We start from the raw sequence: 17,236 nt of genomic DNA, 5'->3' as shown, positions 1-17,236 counted from the left end.
CGGGTTCACAGGTTTGGATCCCGGGCACAGACTGGTGCACTGCTTGTCAAGCCATGCTGTGGTGGTGTCCCACATAAAACAGGAAGATGGGCACGGATGTTAGCCCAGGGCCAATCCTCCTCAGCAACAAAAAAAAAAAAAGAGAAAGCTACATATTTGGTTCTTTTTAAGATTTGACAAATGGGTCTCGTGGAATGATACCCTCGTAACACACAGCACTTCACAGGGTGTAAATGAGCAACCGAGACGCACGGTTCTGATGTCAGGTCACATAACGCGAAGGATGGAAACACCTAAGATGACGATCTAAGGTTCAGGTACTTACAAGTTTCCCTGGCTTCTAGAGTCATTTCGTACTCAGGAAGGCTCCACGGCAAGGCCCTTAGGTTGACAAATGCTGCCTTGATAGAGTGACATATCACAGAGGGACCAAAGTGACTAGGTGCACAGTGGAGCCCAGCGTTACTCAGAGGCCCCTCAGAAGTCACCGCTCAGCTCCGCGGCTAAGCGATTTACCTACCTTAGGCACAGGACACAAAGATGTTTATGCTGAACTTCAAAAGCTCAAGAAAGAATTCGAGTTTGGGATTTTCAATGCTAATAAAATTATCCATCATGAAAAGCAAGAAATAAACCAGACTAGTCTTTTCTGTCCCAAATATCGACTACTGAAATCCCTAACATACACACGTGCGCACACACACACAGCCCCCTGGGCCCCAGTGTGTGCAAGCAGGGAGCTAAGAATGGGAGTTCCCAACTCAGGGGCAGCCACAAGTTTCAACAACAGACCATATGATACAAATATGTACAAAAAAGGCTGGGATTTTATTTCCAAGTTGGCACATGGAGAAGGCACAGAGGCGAATGGCTTTGGGGCACCCGAAGCAGAAATGGGGAGAGGTGTGTCTGAGGTCCCCCTACCGCCACCACCCCCTAAGCGCACTTGAGGCAAGACCAGCAGTAGGGGCTCTGCCTAGGGCCCTGAGGGTCCCAGTGGCTCTGAATGCTAGCCTTGGGACAGCTCCCCAGACAGAAACCCCTCCTCCCAGAGGGCCGGGTCCTGACAGCCCCCCAGCTAGAGGGACCAGCCCCCTGGGGAGGGCCTGGGTCAGAGAGAGAAGAGCAGGATGAGAACGAGGAGAAGCACCCCCAGCAGTACCACAATGGCACACCACTGTCGGCGGTCTGGGGGTGAGAGGGTCAGAGGTCACTGCGGGAGGGGGCACCACCCACAACCCACTCCCCCCACCCCAGAATCGCCTCCCCGGGGCACTCACCACTCGTCATGTGGGATACTTTCGCCATCTTCCTGAGGACCCCGTCCATCCGGGACTGGGTGTGGTCCATCTCATGAGCAAAGGCGTCCAGCATGCTGCCGAGACCAGGGTGGCGTCAGCGCCCGAAGGGTCCATGCACACCAGTGCAGCCGGCCGAGGGCTCCCGGCCCACCCCCGGGTCCCGGCCTCACACGCCCTGCTCGTCCAGCTCCTCCCCGACGCGGCCAGACATGTGTTTCAGAACCCGGATGCTCCCAGACACCATCTCCAGCTGTTGATCTTGTCGGTCCATGATCAGCTGCAGGTCGGAGGAGTGGGAACTGCCGTCAGCAAAGAGCCCTGAGCTGTCCACAGGCTCCTCCAGCCCAGCCCCCGACCACCCACACAAACCTGCTGCGTGGCCTGCTGCTCCTCCAGGTATCGAGAGGCTGCCGACACCACGCTGGCGGCCAGCAGGTCACTGGAGGACTTCTGGGTGGCTGGCTTGCCGGTCAGCATCTGTGGGGGCACAGACCCCAAGCTCAGGGAGGGATGCCTGCTCACAGCAGAGCCAGGCACAAGTTTGTGCAGATCTAGACGGTGCTTAGTCAGGAAGCTTCCCCAGACCCACCACTAACTAGCAAGGTGACCCCTAGGCCATATCACTTGACCTCCCTGTGCCTCAGTTTCCTCATCTGTAAAATGGGAGAGCTATAATCTCTGTTTCCTGGAGCTGGAATGAGGATTTAATGAATTAATCCATGGAGAACTCTTATCATCAGATAAACAGGCATATTTAAGAATTGGACTTTAATCCCGAAGTCCATACTCCTGGATGGCACGTGGGCACCTGCTGCAGAACTCCAAGCTGATGCAGGCCTCGGCCCCCCACCCTCCCAGACCCCAAGTAGGCTTATGTGGGATGGGGAGAGGCTGGAGTTTCCAACATGCAAAGAATGGACACAGCACAGAGACACAGACAGGTGCACAGACAGAGGAAGATGCGGATACACTGAGAGGTCAAGTTCACACGCTCAGATGGGTCAGGCACATACTCACAGAAAAAAGGTAGGTGTACATCCTGGCAACGGTAAGACAAAGAGAAAAAAAGGAGATAGGTATACAGACATCCCCTCTTTCCCGGGAAACCAGTATAGACCCACAGAGGAAGGCAGAGGAGATTATACACACAGAGCGGAGTCAGGCTCAAAGGGGAGGGTCTCCCAGAGGCTCAGCGAGGGTGCTGGGTCAGCAGGCTTTACCTCTCTGGTATTCCTCTCCATGAAGGCCACAGCTGCCGGGCTGACCATATGGTCCTTCATTTCCTAGGGGTGAGGACAGCGTCAGGGAGTAAAGACGCCCCAACCTCCCCACCTCGCTCCATCAGAACCTCTCCTCACCTGGACCGCCTCCCGCATCCTCTCCACGAACACCTTTCTCTCCTGCAGGTCTCCGGCCGGGAGCTTGAACTTGCCTGGGTTGGCTTCCACTATGCGTAAGCCGCCAGTCGAGTCAAGGCCACAGCCAGACACAACCCCCTCCTCCGCCTCAAAGCCCTCAACACCTCCCCGGTGTCTGGCCTCCCCCACGGGCTGGCTCCCAGCGCCCCCCGTCACCGCAATGGACTCTCCCATGCTGCCCTCCGACGCCCTAGGATATCGATGGTCTCCTCCAGGTCCTCGAGGTCCCACTCGATGCTGCGCAGGCCGTTCCGCAGCTCATTGGTCGTCCAGTCGAGCTCCTCGCGCCCGACCGCCGCGCTCTCCTGCAGGAGCTCGCACCAGCGCTGGTACAGCCCGCGGGCCGTGTTCACCGCCTTCTGCACCTCGCTGCAGGCGCGGGCACAGCGGGCGCGGCTGAGGGGCTCAGGAGACCCGCATAGCCCCCTGCCAACCCCTCCCACTCGGCCACCGGGCGATCCCGACCCGCGCACCCCGACGGCCGTGTCCGGACCGCCGGCACGCTCTGGCAGGCACCCGGGCACTGGCTGGCAGGGGGAGCGAGCGCCCTCTGCCCTTCCCCATCGCTGTCACTCACCCTCGGACTACAAAAAACGGGTCTTCGAGAGACATGTCAGCCGCCCACCCGAGGCCGAGCCCTCTCCCGTCTCGGCCTTGCTCGCTGGTTCCCTCGCAGCCTTGGAGAACGCGCCGCCACCCCCGCCCCCGTCACGTGACCCATGCGGCCATCGAGAGCGGGTCCGCCAGGAGAGAAAGAGAGGCCTCGGAGGCCCCAAGTGCGGAAACTTCCGCCCTCTCCGCAGCCATCTTGGTTGTGGGCAGAGAAGGCTTCCTGTACGCATGCCCCGCCCCTTCGCGTCCGCTCGCTGCGGCAATGTCCTAGTTCTGCACGGCGGGGTTCGGGTCGGAGCTCGAAGTCCCTCGGTTCGAGACCTAGCCCCTCGGGTTGCTGCTGCGCAACCTCAGTTTCCCTTCTGTGCAATGTAAATAATAATAGCTTCCTTCAAATCAGGGGAGATTATGGCTGCGGTAGAGGCTCATTCGATTCGTAGATCCTCTTAAAGGACTCCCCGAGCCCGCACCCGGATCCTGTCCTGGGACATCGTCCCAGCCCAGGGTCGGAAGTGGCACTGGGAAGGGGTGGAGGGAGAGGCGGTCCTCTCCACCTTGCCGCGGGGGCGGGGTGCGGCGCGGGCATTCTCCGGTGGGCGGTTCTGGGGGACTCTCCCCTCCTCCTCTTTATTCCTGCGGAGGAGGGGCGCCTCGAGGTCGCCCTGCGGCGGGGTGCCGTGAGTGGGGGCCCCGGAGGTGCTTCTGGAGGTGGGGCCTTTCTGGGTGCAAGCCTGGGAGTCGCAGGAGGGGGGTGTGGTGGTGGCTCTGAGGATGGTCCGCAGGGAAGTCCTCTGCGTGTGGGGTCCCCGTCTGGGGAGGGGCCAAGCCAGGAATGTCTGGGGAGCCACTCATAGGGTCGCCCCTAGTGTGACAGAGTTCTGTGTGAGGTCTCCGGGAAAGCACTTTTTGGGGGGAAAGGGGGGAGCCAGCGCCTGAGTGAGGTCCTGATCTCCCTCTGGAGGGTGGGCGGGATGTCTGAAGAAGTCCTGGAGGGTCGCTCCTGTGCGTGTCAGAGTCCTGTGTGGGGTCTCAGAGATAGTGCCTGGGCTGGGGATGTCATTGTGGAGTCTGGGTGGTGGTGGGGGCGGGCATGGGGGCGTCCTCAGCAGGTCGCTGTAATGTGTGGCGGGATCGCTGAATGGGGAGTTTTTGAAAGGGTCTTTTAGAAGAGAGAATAATTGTTGAGTTCCCATGTGCGCGGGGTGGGGGGGTTACGGGGCGGGACCTGAGCGCGCTCCAGGGGTGCATGAGAAGATCAATTTTGGGGAAAGGGGCAGGAATACATGGAATCCTCGTAGGGGAAAATAACTGGGGGTCTTCGCGGGGGGACAGGGATGAAGGGGTCCTCAGGGAGTCGCCCCATGTGTTGGCAAGGTCTTTGTGTAGGGTCTCTGGGAGATGGCGTCATTGGGAGCCCTGAGGTCGCCCCTACCAGCCGGTGGGGGGCTTTCCCGGAGGGCCGTCAAGCCTTCCTGGCCTCCGCAGGGAAGGAAGCGATACCTGCCTCTCCCTTCCTGCCCGCCCGGCTGGACGGTGGCCCGGAAGCCGCGGGCTCCGGCCAGGGCTAGCTGCCGGGAGAGGGGGAGGGGAGGAGGTGTGTCCGGGAGCCAAGGCCCCGCCCCCGCCCGCCCGGAAGAAGCCCGCTACTGCCGGGTACGGAGATCCCGGCCCCTGTCCTTATATGGGCAGCCGGAAGCAGTTCGCGCGCTATGCCCTACGTCACTGCTTCCAAATTTAGTTGTGGAAGTCTCGCGGAGCCAGTGGCGGGAAGGCTCCGCGCGCCAGACTGCGGGGGCGGAGCCTCCCCTTAAAGGGCCCGCGCGTGCCACGAATGAATGGAGCTTTTCGACAATTTTGCACTTTGTTTGGAGGAAGTGGAAACAGGTTTTCTTGGAGCCTTAGCGCGTAGCGGAGGGTGGGGCTGCTGTTGTCTGTCTATCTGCTCTATCTCTGCGTTGCTCAAGTTTCCAGGTCCCACCCCAGTCACGCCTTCCGCGGCGCAGAGGCGGAGCACGGCCGCGTCGTCCGGGGGGCGGCAGCCACGTGTCCACGCGGACTGTCGTGCGGCCGGCTCCCCCGCCTTCCGAGCGCCAAGCCCACCCGTGCGGCTCGTGCCGAGGGGAACTGGGGGGACGCCCAGTGCTGAGCGCAGACGCCGCAGCCCGGGCCGCGCTCGTGTCTGCAGACATCCGCCGCCCGTGGAGTGGGCCGCTTTGCCCTGGAGCCAGCCAGCGCCGCCCGCCTCCTCACCGCCCACAAACAAGGGGAGTGCGCCGGAGAGACGGCAGAGCTGGAGGCCCCGCTGGTCCCCTGTCACCGCAGCGGCCCACTTATTCGTTTAGCAAATACTGGACGAGTCACTCGACCTCGGGTTCCCCACCCGAGGAAATCAGGTACAACTGTCCCTCCGCGGAGTGGAGGTGAGGGATCAAGCAGGTATTTATGAAAGGAAAGCCCGTAGCAGCGCCTGGCACGTAGTAAGCACATCGTTATTCATTCAGAAAACATTAATTAGGCGCCTGGTGGATGCTGGGAACCGTGCCCACGGGGGATGTACCGGCTCCTACCCGGGTCTTCCCGGGTGCCCAGGGAAACCTGCCGCCTGCGACCCGCTGGGGCCGCCAGAGGCAAGCACGTGGGCGGGCCCTGAGCGCCCCCGCGGCCCCCCTCCCCGGGGCCTGCGCGCGGGCGCATTGGGGGACCCCGAAAAAGGAGACCACCCCGAGGGCTCAGCGTGGGCTGGGGCGCGCTCCTCCTCGCCCGGCTCCGGTCCCTTTTCTCCGCTGGGTAAATTCCACCCTGTCGCTTTAAGGAGGCTCCGGCCGCGGCGCGCTGGAAAGCCCGGATGGGGCTCTCTGACTGGGCGGGGCGTCTCCGGGACTTCCCTCCGAGTATAAAAGGCCCGGGTGGCGGGCGCCGGAGCAGAACGTCCGAGCGGTGTTCCAGCGTGGGTGGGCCCGCGGAGAAAGCGCGAGCGAGCGCGTCGTCCTGCGTGCACCTGTTCCCTGTCCTGCCCCGCCCCGGAGGCCCCGCCGCCGAGCCGCCATGGAGGTGCAGAAGGAGGCGCAGCGCATCATGACCCTGTCGGTGTGGAAGATGTACCACTCGCGCATGCAGCGCGGTGGCCTGCGGCTGCACCGGAGCCTGCAGCTGTCGCTGGTCATGCGCAGCGCCCGGGAGCTCTACCTCTCGGCCAAGGTGGAAGCCCACGAGCCCGGGGCGCCCTTGCCGCCCGCCCGCTCCCCTGACCCTCGCTTGCACCCGCGGGAAGCGGAAGCAGCAGCCGAGGCAGCGCTCCTCGACGGCGAGCAGTCCTCTCCGGAGCCCATGGACACACAGGAGGCGCCGAGAGCCGAGGAGCCCCCCGCCCGCTGTGCCCCGCGCCCCGCCAAAGTCAGCCGCAAGCGGCGGAGCAGCAGCCTGAGCGACGGCGGGGACGCCGGACTGGTCCCGAGTAAGAAAGCGCGCCTAGAAGAGGAGGAGGAGGGGGCCTCTTCGGAGCTGCGAGATCGCCTGCAGCCTCCGGCGCAAGCCGAGGGCGCCTTCCCCAACCTGGCGCGCGTCCTCCAGCGGCGCTTCTCCGGCCTCCTGAACTGCAGCCCCGCCGCCCCCCCGACGGCGCCGCCGGCGTGCGAGGCGAAGCCGGTCTGCCGCCCGGCGGACAGCATGCTGAACGTGCTGGTGCGGGCCGTGGTGGCCTTCTGAGGGCCCCCGAGCGGCGCGATCGGAGCCCAGAGCGCGGGCCGAACCGTCGGCCTGAGTGCGCGGACCCGAGGCGAGGCCAGCCCCCGGGGGAGCGCCCGCGGAAACCGTGGAGAGGAGCCGCTGCCGGGGCTGCCGAGAGGCCCGGAGACGGACTCTGCCCCCGGGGGCCGTCGCCAGGTGCGAGCAGCGGCGGCGCCGAGGAGCCTGAGCCGGGGGCGCGGGCGCCTTCCGCCGAGACCGGGCGCGCCCACAGGTGCTGTCTGAACGGACTGGGCCGTGGCCCTTTCTCTCTCCTGGGACTGGGAGAAGGGAGGCTTGGTTCTTTCCACTTCTCAGGGTCGGACTTGACTTCTTCACTGGGGGCTGCGCTGCCCTTTCAAGGTTTTTCGGTAGTTGGTGTCGGCGTTTCCAACCTCAGAGAATTCCAGGCCCGCCCTTCCCCCTCTAGTGACATACTTGTGCAAGCGGTCATTGTTGCGTCATGGGCCCGACTTGGGGCGCTTCCTGTTGGCCTTGCGTGGGTGTGGGCCCTGGGAGGAGGGTCTGGGTTGTGCACCGCCCTGGGGAATGGGAGGAGGGCGGCCTGAGTCACTTCGCCCCCGCGTGCTGCGGGTTAGTGCCCCGCGCCCCTGCGCCTTCGGGTGGGGGTGGGGCCTGATCTAATTTCAGGTTAAAGTTTTCTCATCTGGTGCGTTACAAGTGGGAATATGGTCACAGTCTCCAGCGTGACCTTCCCTCAGACACGCTGATCCAATCGACCCAGACGTTCCTGGTGTGAATCACAAAAAGGGGGGAGGGGGTGTTCAGGGCGCTATAAGGCTGAGCCGGGACCAGTTGCTGGTGGGACTGGGCCAGTATGGGGAAGGGGAGATTCTCGCCAGGGCGTTCCGAGGGTCTGTTTACTTGTTTACTGTGGTGTCTTCTGTTTAACTCCGTCTATCTGGCCCTTTGCTAGAAACGCCAGATAGAAAAATAAAGACCATTTGGATAAAAAAACTGCTGCCCGTCTGGTTTTCTTCCCTGGCGGGGGAGGGGCAGGGTGAAGGGGTCAGGGGCTGGCGGCGGCTTGCTGGGGCCCAGAAACCGGTCTGACCGGCTCCCACGTGGGCAGAGTGGGCGGGAGGAGGGGCTGGGCCCCTTTTTCTTTGCCAGAGCAGTTACGTGCGGTGCGCCCTGGTCCCCACATTTGGGGTTCTTTAGAAATTCCCCTACAACTAGGGGTGGGGAGAGGGCTTTCCGAGTTCAGATGTCTGGGGGGATACTTCTGGGTACAGTGCCGCGAGCAGAGTGGGGACCACGCCTCCTTTGAAGACTTGAAGGATGGCAGATGTCGCCCCCACCCCACTTGACCAAGTGCATGACCTCTGGCGGGGGTCCCACAGCCTAAGGGGGGGAGCTGAGCAGGTGACATTTGGGGCGCCCTCCCTTTATGCCCCTGTTCCAATCTCTGGCGGTATAATTGTGTGGCTCAGGCGGGGAGGTGAGCTCCCAGCCTCAGTTTCCTCATCTGTGTAGTGGGCTTCTGCACAGCTTCCCCGCGAGGCGGCTATAGGTTTAGAAAGGCCCGTGGGAGCCCTAGTTAGCTGCTTTGGCCCCAGCCCAGCTCCAGGTTAGTCACCCCAGAGGAGAAAATCCTCATCATTAACCCAAGGCTGGTTTAGAAGGGCTGTGGGCGTTGCCCCAGGGTGGGTGGCGGGGTGGCTGCTGAGAGGACAAAGGGGCCGCAGGTGCGGGGAGTGAGGGGGACGCGAGGCGCCGGGGAAGCGCCTGCCCCGCCTCCCGACGGCTGGCTCCGCGCTGCGGGCCTCCGGAGGCCCAGGGGACCTGACCCCGAAGCCGGAGGGCAGGAGGAGGAGGGTGTGGTGGAGGGCGGACCCGCCCCAGAGCGCCTGCCTGAGGCTCCTCTCCTGCCTCCACCCCCCCTGGGGGCCCCCCAGGGGAATCCAGCCGAGTCGCCTCCACCGCCGCCAGATTCCTTCCAGGGAAACGTGCGAGACTGGAGCGCCACCCACTCGGGGTCCTGACCCGCAACTCCCCAGTGGGACGCGGGGGGACTGCAGCCCCACCCCCCAGCGCTAGCTCAATGCGTCCGCGTGGGAGCAGCTCGCCCGCGAACCTGGCCCGGCCCGGGAAGTCCCCGGCGCTGGGGAGGGGGCCTCGCTGCGCATCCTGTCGCAGGAACCGCCGGGCCCTTCCTTCCGCGGGAAGCGGCTCGGCCGACCCCCGCCCCCGCCCGCGCCGCCTGGGGGTTTCCGGGGCCAGGCCACGGGGGCGGGGGGCTGCGGATGGTACCGTGGGAGACAGGACAAGCACCCGCCGCACATCCCCTTAAGGTATAGCCCTCCCCGAGACCCCATTTCCCCCATCAGAACGGGCACGATTGAAAGTTGTCACGGCCGACGTGGATGAGGCCTGGAGCCTTCACGCCGTTACGCGGCGCTGGGTCTCGGGACAGGCCCCCTGGGGAGAGCTCGATGGGACAACAGTTGTGAGAATGGAAAGTGTCCCATATCGCGTGACCAGCGGGCTCCCCAGGGAACCGAGGCCGCAGCGAGAGGCTCCAGAAGAGCGTTCACTACAGTGTTGTCCGAAATTGGCACAAACTGGAAACAACCCACATGCCCATCTCACCAGACCGGTCTGGTAGAATGTGGACTCTCCGTGGCTCCGCCCCAGGGGATGCAAGGCCTGAGCCAGACAGATCGACACGCTCTGGCCCCGGGGACAGCCGAGTGCCGGAGGCCGGCTGCGGACGTTGGGGGTAAGGAGCAGATTCTGGAGCCAGACAGCCAGCTTGACTTGCTTGCTGTGCAGCTTGGAGCAAATCGCTTCACCTCTCTGGGCCTCAGTTTCTCAGGCTGTAAACTGTGGACAATGCTGTCCCTATTATTTTAGTATTGTTAGAGGCCGGGATGAGAACAGTGTCGGCCATGTAGAAGCAGGCGCAGCAATGCAAGTATGTGGATTTGGGAAAGTGACCCGGTCAGCCTCCCCCCAGCTCCGGTTTGGTGGAATGCTAGCCACGTGACAGGGTCGCTCCTTCCCTCCTCCAGGCCTCGCCCTCCGGGGTTGCTCCCCCTCCCCCACCAGCGGCTGACCTCAGGCCCTGGGCCCCTCTCTGACCGCCCCTGCCCCTCGGTAGCCTCATTCGTCTTAGAGCTCTAAATGCCGCGTTATGCTGACTCTCCATCCTGGACGCCCCCACCCTCCGGACTCCGCTGTCAAGCCCTCTCCCTGCGTCTCCTCCCCGGGGTCTCAGGTGTTTCCAACATAAGAGGACACGAAGAGGAGTCTTGCGATTTCCTGCCAGCCTTCCAGTGGAGGAGTCCTCCTTGACTCCCTCCTTCGCCTTCCCTCACACCCTGTCCAGTCTCAGTGCTGTCAACTTGACCTCTTGCCCCACACCCAGGCTTTCCCGGTCCTCACGGCTCCCCCCTGGTGTGAGCTGCATCGCCTCTCACCTGGACTATGGCAGTGGCTTCCTCCCTGCCCTTGCCCCCAGTCTCTTCTCGACAGCGGCTACACACAGATTTCATAGAATGCAGCTGGATCCTTGCACTCTGCCAGCTCCCCTCTGCTTCATCCACACTGGCCTCCTTCCTGGTGGAAGAACAGGCCAACCGTGTTCCAGCCCCAGGGCCTTTGCACTTTCTGTTCATGCTGCCTGCAACACTCTCCTCCCAGACCCCCACAAGTCCATCCTCACTTCTTCAGGTTTCTGCTGAAATGTCAACTCCCTGGGGGAAGCCTTCTGGGGCCACCTGATCTAAAGTAACACCCCACTTTGCCACTCTGCTCCTCGACCCTGCTCAGCCTTCCTCAGAGCCCTGCTCACCCGCTGAAAGGGTATGTTCACGTTCTATTTAGCATCTCTGCCTTCATTTTAATGTCAGTTCCAGGAATGCGCAGCCCAGGCCTGAATGAGTAAATGAGGTCGTCTGGGGTAAGCAGGTGTTAAATTCTCAATATTTATTAGCTCATTTAATCAGTGGCTTCCCGTGGCTCTTAGAATTTCCCAAACCTCAGAGAGTTGAGGGTCAGGGTTTTTGTCATATCTGTGTAACAACTGTACTATTATTTATCTAATTTTTTTTTAACAACCCACAGGTTAATCACTCACTATACTTAGAAAGTAACAGGTCCATAAAAGTTACAATGCAAATGAAACAATGTCATAAGATCCTGCTGAAACAGTAGCCAGTGTGAGGTCAGGCAGCTTTCTTAGTTACAAAGGAAGACTAGCATGGTTGAAGATATGTTATTGCTACAGGAAGACTGGCCATAGTCAGAAGTCTAACAGAGGACTGAAAGCTGAGAAGGCAGAGGCGGAGGGGTTCATTCCATGTTTTTCAAATAATATGGAATCACTTTGCCCGCTGTCCCAGAGTCAGGAAAATTCTGCTTCTGGAGGAGGGACGAAACCTACTGAAAGGCCCTGCTGGATCTGGGCCAGCCCATCTCTGGCCTAATCTTGCATCATCCTCTGTCCACACTGACCTGCTCTTTATTCCTCATGCTTCCACAATCTTCCCAGCCACAGGACCTTTGCATATGCTATGGTCCTCCTTAAAATGTTTTCTCTTCCCTATTCATTGAGTTAAGTCAGCTCAGCTCAAGGGCAAGTTATCAGGGAAATGTTTCCTGTCTGGCCCCCATTTTGGCCTAAGACTCCTATATTTATTGACGCTCAGATCAAGAGCTACTTTTTTCTCTTTTTTGGTAGTATTTATCACAACTGCAATTTTATATTTGCTTCTGGGTTTGTCTCCTCTTACAGCTTGTGGCCTCCATGAGGGCAGAGAGGAGTCGAGCAGGTGCTTACTAAGTGGTTTTTGTGAATGAAGGATGCATTTGCAAGTTTCCTTTGCGGTCGGTCCTTTTTATGTCCACTTTTTACGGACCGGGAAACTGAGGCCCAGGGAGGATCGCCCTGCAGGAGGACAAGTAGGGAACAGCCCTGGCCGTGTCGCCCATCCCGAGCTCCCTCCCCCGCTCCGCTGTGCAGGACCCTAGGGACAGGCGCCCAAGATCAGCCTCCGCTGAGCTGGGAAAGGGCCGGGCCACAGGTCTGGACCAGCGCAGAAGCAGCGCGCAGACCGGTTTGCCCGGTTCCAGGAACCTGGCGAGGTCCGCCCGCCCGGGGGGAAGGCGCAGGCCTCGGCCGGGCTGGAGCGGGGCCGGGCGGGGCCTGGATCTCCGCGGGGAACCTTTAGTCCGAGGCGGCGCGCTCGCGTGGGTCACTAGCCAGGGAGTGGGGCGGAGCGACCCGGGTGTCAATCACAGGGGGGCGGGTATGCAAATTGACCCGCCCGCGCTCGGCTCCGGGCCCCGCCCCGCGCGCTGCGCCGAGCCGCCTCCCAGAAGTCCGGCGCAGTCGGCGGGCCTGGACCCCGCGCCCCCGCGGCCCCTCCGGATTCCGAGACCCTCGGGGCGGGCTCGGGGCCGCGCGGGCAGGAGGAGGCGGAGGCCTGGCCGGGGGCGTTTGGGGCAGGGGGCCGCCTCGGGGATCAGGTAAAGAGCGCAAAGAGCAGAAGGGAAATGGGGCTAGCGGGAGATGAGGCTCCCGGTACCCAGCCTTGGCGTGGAGGCTCCTGAAGTGCCCCACCTGCGCCCGGGGAGCCCAGACCTCCCCACCTGTGTCCAGCCGACTCAGAGCCCCCACCTGTGTCCAGGGAGCCCAGTCCTTCCCCACCTGTGTCCAGGGAGCCCAGACCTCCCCACCTGTGTCCAGCGGACTCAGAGTCCCCACCTGTGTTCAGGGAGCCCAGACCTCCCCACCTGTGTCCAGCCGACTCAGAGCCCCCACCTGTGTCCAGGGAGCCCAGACCTCCCCGCCTGTGTCCAGCCGACTCAGAGCCCCCACCTGTGTCCAGGGAGCCCAGTCCTTCCCCACCTGTGTCCAGGGAGCCCAGACCTCCCCACCTGTGTCCTGCGGACTCAGAGCCCCCACCTGTGTCCAGGGAGCCCAGACCTCCCCACCTGTGTCCAGGGAGCCCAGACCTCCCCACCTGTGTCCGGGGAGCCCAGACCTCCCCACCTGTGTCCAGCGGACTCAGAGCCCCCACCTGTGTTCAGGGAGCCCAGACCTCCCCACCTGTGTCCGGGGAGCCCAGACCTCCCCACCTGTGTCCAGCGGACTCAGAGCCCCCACCTGTGTTCAGGGAGCCCAGACCTCCCCACCTGTGTCCAGGGAGCCCAGTCCTCCCCACCTGTGTCCAGTGGACGCAGAGCCCCCACCTGTGTCCAGGGAGCCCAGACCTCCCCACCTGTGTCCAGGGAGCCCAGACTCCCACCTGTGTCCAGGGAGCCCAGTCCTCCCCACCTGTGTCCAGCGGACTCAGAGCCTCCACCTGTGTCCAGGGAGCCCAGAGCTCCCCACCTGTGTCCAGGGGAGCCCAGACCTCCCGGTCTGTGTCCGGGGAGCCCAGACCTCCCCGCCTGTGTCCGGGGAGCCCAGTCCTCCCCAACTGTGTCCAGCGGACTCAGAGCCTCCACCTGTGTCCAGGGAGCCCAGAGCTCCCCACCTGTGTCCGGGGAGCCCAGACCTCCCGGTCTGTGTCCGGGGAGCCCAGACCTCCCCGTCTGTGTCCGGGGAGCCCAGACCTCCCCGCCTGTGTCCGGGGAGCCCAGACCTCCCCGTCTGTGTCCAGGGGACTCAGAGCCCCCACCTGTGTCCAGGGAGCCCAGACCTCCCCGTCTGTGTCCAGGGAGCCCAGAGCTCCCTGCCTGTGTCCAGTGGACTCAGAGCCCACACCTGTGTCCAGGGAGCCCAGACCTTCCCGCCTGTGTCCAGGGAGCCCAGTCCTCCCCACCTGTGTCCAGCGGACTCAGAGCCCACACCTGTGTCCAGGGAGCCCAGTCCTCCCCACCTGTGTCTAGGTTGCTCTCACTAGGACACTTCATATCTGTTTTCTAGGGCTGCACAAAGGGGGTTATTCCGCCCATGTCTGTGTAAAGGGGGGCTAGGTCTCCGCAAATTTGTGTCCAGGAGAGCTGAACCCAGGGGCTGAGGCCCTGGACCTTCATGTCTAGACCTCCGGCCTCCCCAAGGCCAGCTCCCTGCCTGCTCCTTCGATGCAGCCCCTCAGCGGAAATCCCCTGGGTCCACCTTCCCACCTCCTTTTTCCGCCCCTTTATTTCTTGCTGCCTTCCATTTCCCCGGCTCATCGGCCCAGATCAGCCCCTCCCCCAGCACCTCATTGATTCTGTTAAGAAGTCATCTCAGCCTTCACGTCCCTTCACCCCCCCTGCGCCACCTAACCCGCTTGCGGGGCCCCCTGGGGTCCTGCCCTCCCCGCCGGCCACCCCGACTGGCACCAATTAATTTCCCCCTCAGCCTGTCCACCCGCATCTGGTTGCCAGCTGCTCGGCCTCGGCCTGTCCACCCCACAGGCTCCCGGGAATTGCTAACAGCTCTCCTCCTCTCTGGCCCCTCCAAATCCAGGCCGGCCCACCAAAGCACACCGCCCCCCACTGGAGTCTGCTAATCAGAAAAAGGTGACAGTTAGACCTGGAGGGGGGAAGATCTGAGGTCAGACGGAGGAAGGGTGGAGTGTGAAACTTTCTGACCCAGAGATGCTGGTGGGGGAGGGGGCGGGTGGAGGGAGCCAGGAGCTTAAGCTGTACCTAGAGGCTTGAGATCAAAGCTTTCTGGCTTCCAGATGGGGACTGTGGGGGAGGGCTGCCCCCCCAGGGGCGGGCAAGGCTGAGCCCCGCCCCCCCTCCTCGGAAACCCCCTGAGACGCAGTGGTGACAGCTGTGCCCCAGCCCGCGCCCAGCGGGCTTCCTCTTCCTGTGCTCGCTCCCCGATGGGTTGGCCTGCAGCCTGGAGACATCGGCCCTTTTGAAGGGGCTCCCCGGAGGGTCTTCCTGGACAAGGGGGAGGGGACCGGCTGGAGAACAATGGGCTTCTGTGGCTGCAGGATGCCGGGCGCTTCCTGTTAACCCTTCCCTCGGGGTGCAGCTTTGGGGAGCACCTCCAAGGCCCGGCCCGAAGTGGGAGGGGGAGCCGAGGGGATTGACAAAGCAGGCAAAAATGCAGCCTTTTGCCTCCGGTTCCAGGTCTTGTTTGCAAAAGTGATCGGAAACGGTGAGGCAAATGCAGACCTTGCCCTCGGCCATGGAGTCACAGGGCCTGTTTCTTTTCCCCTCTGTTGCTAGGGGTTGTGCAGCCGAGGGATGGGGCGTGGCCAGCCTGGGAGAAGCTTCTGCACTGAGCTCCGAGAAGTCCCAGGATCTCTGGGGCTGGGCTGGGCGGGGAACCCAGGCCTCCCAGGTGAATCCAAGGTACAACTACGTCTGCCAGTCACTGTTCTAGCTGCCCCGATGGGTTACCTGAGGTCACCCCAAGAGCCAATTCCCTTGGTGGTCTGGGTCTCAGTTTCCCCCAGGTTGGGAAGTTCTCCCAAGGGCCTGACAGGAGCTAAGGGTGGCCCTAAGGGGCCAGAGTGGGCCGAGCTGGGAGTCTTGAAAATGCTCTGCTCTTCTTTGGAGCCCTGGGAAGACATGCTGGGGAATTAGCCCCTGTGTTCATTGAGGCTTCTTGCAAGGTCCCTTCTGTTTACAGTCAGCCTGAGAAGCGCCCTCAGAAGATTCCAGGAGCCTCCGAGGGCCCCTGGAGGCTCAGCATCCGGCCCCGGGGGCTTCCGGTTAGTTATAGACCAAATAACACTCGTCTGTTGTCAGAAGTGACCACATTTATTGGTGCTTCCTTGGAGCAGTGTGCTTGGCTCCTTACACAGACAGCCGTGTGTCAGTGGCGGGTGGTGGTCCCGTAAGATGAGCACCATATAGTCTAGGTGTGTAGGAGGCTATACCACCAGGTTTTTTTTTTCCCCCTTTTTCTCCTCAAAGCCCCAGTAGATAGTTGTATGTCATAGTTGCACATCCTTCTAGTTGCTGTATGTGGGACGCGGCCTCAGCATGGCCGGACAAGTGGTGTGTCGGTGCGCGCCTGGGATCCGCGCCCGGGCTCGGAACCCGGGCCGCCAGTATCGAAGCGCGCGCACTCAACCGCTAAGCCATGGGGCCGGCCCCCGACCAGGTTTGTTTTTAAGTGCACTCTGTGATGTTCCCACAACGACGACATGGCCTAAGGATGCATTTCTCAGAATGTGCCCCCATCCTAACATGTCCCCACCTTAAGCGATGAATGACTGTATTCACTTAGTTGACCCTCTCTGCAAGCCTGGATCAGAATTCAAGAGGGCACTTGCACTGGCCGCCTTTGACAGATGAGGGAATTGAGGCTCAGAGCAATCTTGTGCCTCGTAAAAGGAAGCCCCTTGTTTTTCTTCGTCTCCTGGATTTGGAGGCAGGGATTGGGTAGGGAGTTTTGTGTGTGCGTCTATATACAGATATATATACCCTGCTCCTTGTCTCCCGTTCACCGATAAGGAGAGAGAGCCTGGGGTGGTGACGGCTGTGCCCCAGGTCTCCCGCCACCGCCGGGAGGCCTTTTCTTTCCCTCCTCAAATCCGCGGCTGCCGGCCCACCAGGGTCCCTCTTCAGCTTTTTCAGACCCACTTACTGGGTGATTTTGTACCATCTTTTCCCCTTTCCTTGGGTGAAAATGTCCCCAGGGGCCAATTTGTGCCCACTCGGCCCACAGGCTTGATGAGGGCAAAGCTGCTTTTGGTGTGTGATTTGTTTTTTGGTGATCAGTATTTGCTGAGGAAAACCAAACGGATAGACTGGAGAGGCTGCCGCCGGCCCCCTCGTTGGTGTCTTGGACGGGACGGCTCACGGCTTCGGCTTCGCCCTTTAGACCCGAGGGCGGGTGGGGCGGGCCGGCGGAGGCTGCCCGTCCCGGGGGGTGTGTCAGAGGCCAGAGGGGCTTGGGCCTTGGCCCAGCAGCTGGGCCTCAGGCCAGCCCACTGCCAGTCAGCCTCCACCTGAGGCCCCCTCCCTCCTGTCCTCCCTACTCCCTCCCTCCCTCCCCTGCCGGGCCCGCCCTTCCGGAATGAGCCCAGTCCTGGCTGTGCGCCACTGGGCCGCCCGTGGCAGGCCTGCACTCACTGGCTGTGGGCCGTGCGGCTGTGGCAGTCAGACTCCGCCTGGGCGGGAGGTGGGCCCTTGGGACCCTCCCCCTGGGGCTGCTGTGTGCCCGAGCGGCGGCTCAGGGCTGCGGCACCGAGGTCCACGTGTTCCCCGGCTGCACTCCCATCCCCACAGACACTGCCGTAAACAGATACTGGAATT

General features: G+C 62.2%; 3 protein-coding genes across 4 annotated transcripts in view; 2 read left to right on the top strand and 1 right to left on the bottom strand.

The window, feature by feature from the left end:
* Positions 1-807: 807 nt before the first annotated feature.
* STX10 (syntaxin 10) lies at positions 808-3,831 on the bottom strand. Of its 2 annotated transcripts, XM_004442558.2 has the most exons (8): positions 3,297-3,822; positions 2,919-3,088; positions 2,660-2,754; positions 2,522-2,584; positions 1,671-1,778; positions 1,472-1,578; positions 1,281-1,375; positions 808-1,188 (listed from the first exon to the last, which is right to left on the bottom strand). In XM_004442558.2, the coding sequence occupies exons 1-8, from the start codon at positions 3,329-3,331 to the stop codon at positions 1,112-1,114; spliced, it is 750 nt and encodes a 249-aa protein (XP_004442615.1). In that variant the 5' UTR covers positions 3,332-3,822; the 3' UTR covers positions 808-1,111. The 2 variants fall into 2 exon arrangements, with proteins under 2 accessions (XP_004442615.1, XP_004442616.1); XM_004442559.3 differs by lacking the exon at positions 808-1,188 and having other exon boundaries at positions 1,476-1,578; positions 3,297-3,831.
* An 830-nt stretch (positions 3,832-4,661) lies between these two features.
* On the top strand, positions 4,662-8,032 carry IER2 (immediate early response 2). The gene has a single exon (XM_087425369.1). The coding sequence runs from the start codon at positions 6,377-6,379 to the stop codon at positions 7,034-7,036; it is 660 nt and encodes a 219-aa protein (XP_087281495.1). The 5' UTR covers positions 4,662-6,376; the 3' UTR covers positions 7,037-8,032.
* Positions 8,033-12,329: 4,297 nt separating this feature from the next.
* The window catches only part of LOC147912091 (uncharacterized), a 12,259-nt gene continuing 7,352 nt past the window's right edge, over positions 12,330-17,236 (top strand). Inside the window, exons 1-3 of the mRNA XM_087425273.1 lie at positions 12,330-12,516; positions 12,611-14,533; positions 15,197-15,322. Of these exons, the coding sequence (XP_087281399.1) occupies positions 12,330-12,516; positions 12,611-13,929 (1,506 nt within the window). The 3' untranslated portion in view covers positions 13,930-14,533; positions 15,197-15,322. The remainder of the gene's footprint in view (positions 12,517-12,610; positions 14,534-15,196; positions 15,323-17,236) is intronic.

The sequence above is a fragment of the Ceratotherium simum genome, chromosome 39 (assembly GCF_057802395.1).
Source record: "Ceratotherium simum simum isolate JZ-2026a chromosome 39, ASM5780239v1, whole genome shotgun sequence".
NCBI classification, from domain to species: Eukaryota; Metazoa; Chordata; class Mammalia; order Perissodactyla; family Rhinocerotidae; genus Ceratotherium; species Ceratotherium simum.
The sequence above is the reverse complement of the archived record's forward strand: the minus strand, read 5'-3'. Positions and strand labels throughout refer to the sequence as shown.

Bases quoted from the DNA above. Each gene is read 5' to 3' on its own strand.
- STX10 (XM_004442558.2), bottom strand. From the start codon at position 3,331: ATGTCTCTCGAAGACCCGTTTTTTGTAGTCCGAGG. The intron at 1,376-1,471 runs GTGAGGCCGGGA...TGGTCTCGGCAG, and splicing joins GAGCTGGACGAGCAGGGCGT to CATGCTGGACGCCTTTGCTC. The intron at 1,189-1,280 runs GTGAGTGCCCCG...TCTCACCCCCAG, and splicing joins AGTATCCCACATGACGAGTG to ACCGCCGACAGTGGTGTGCC.
- IER2 (XM_087425369.1), top strand. From the start codon at position 6,377: ATGGAGGTGCAGAAGGAGGCGCAGCGCATCATGACCCTGTCGGTGTGG.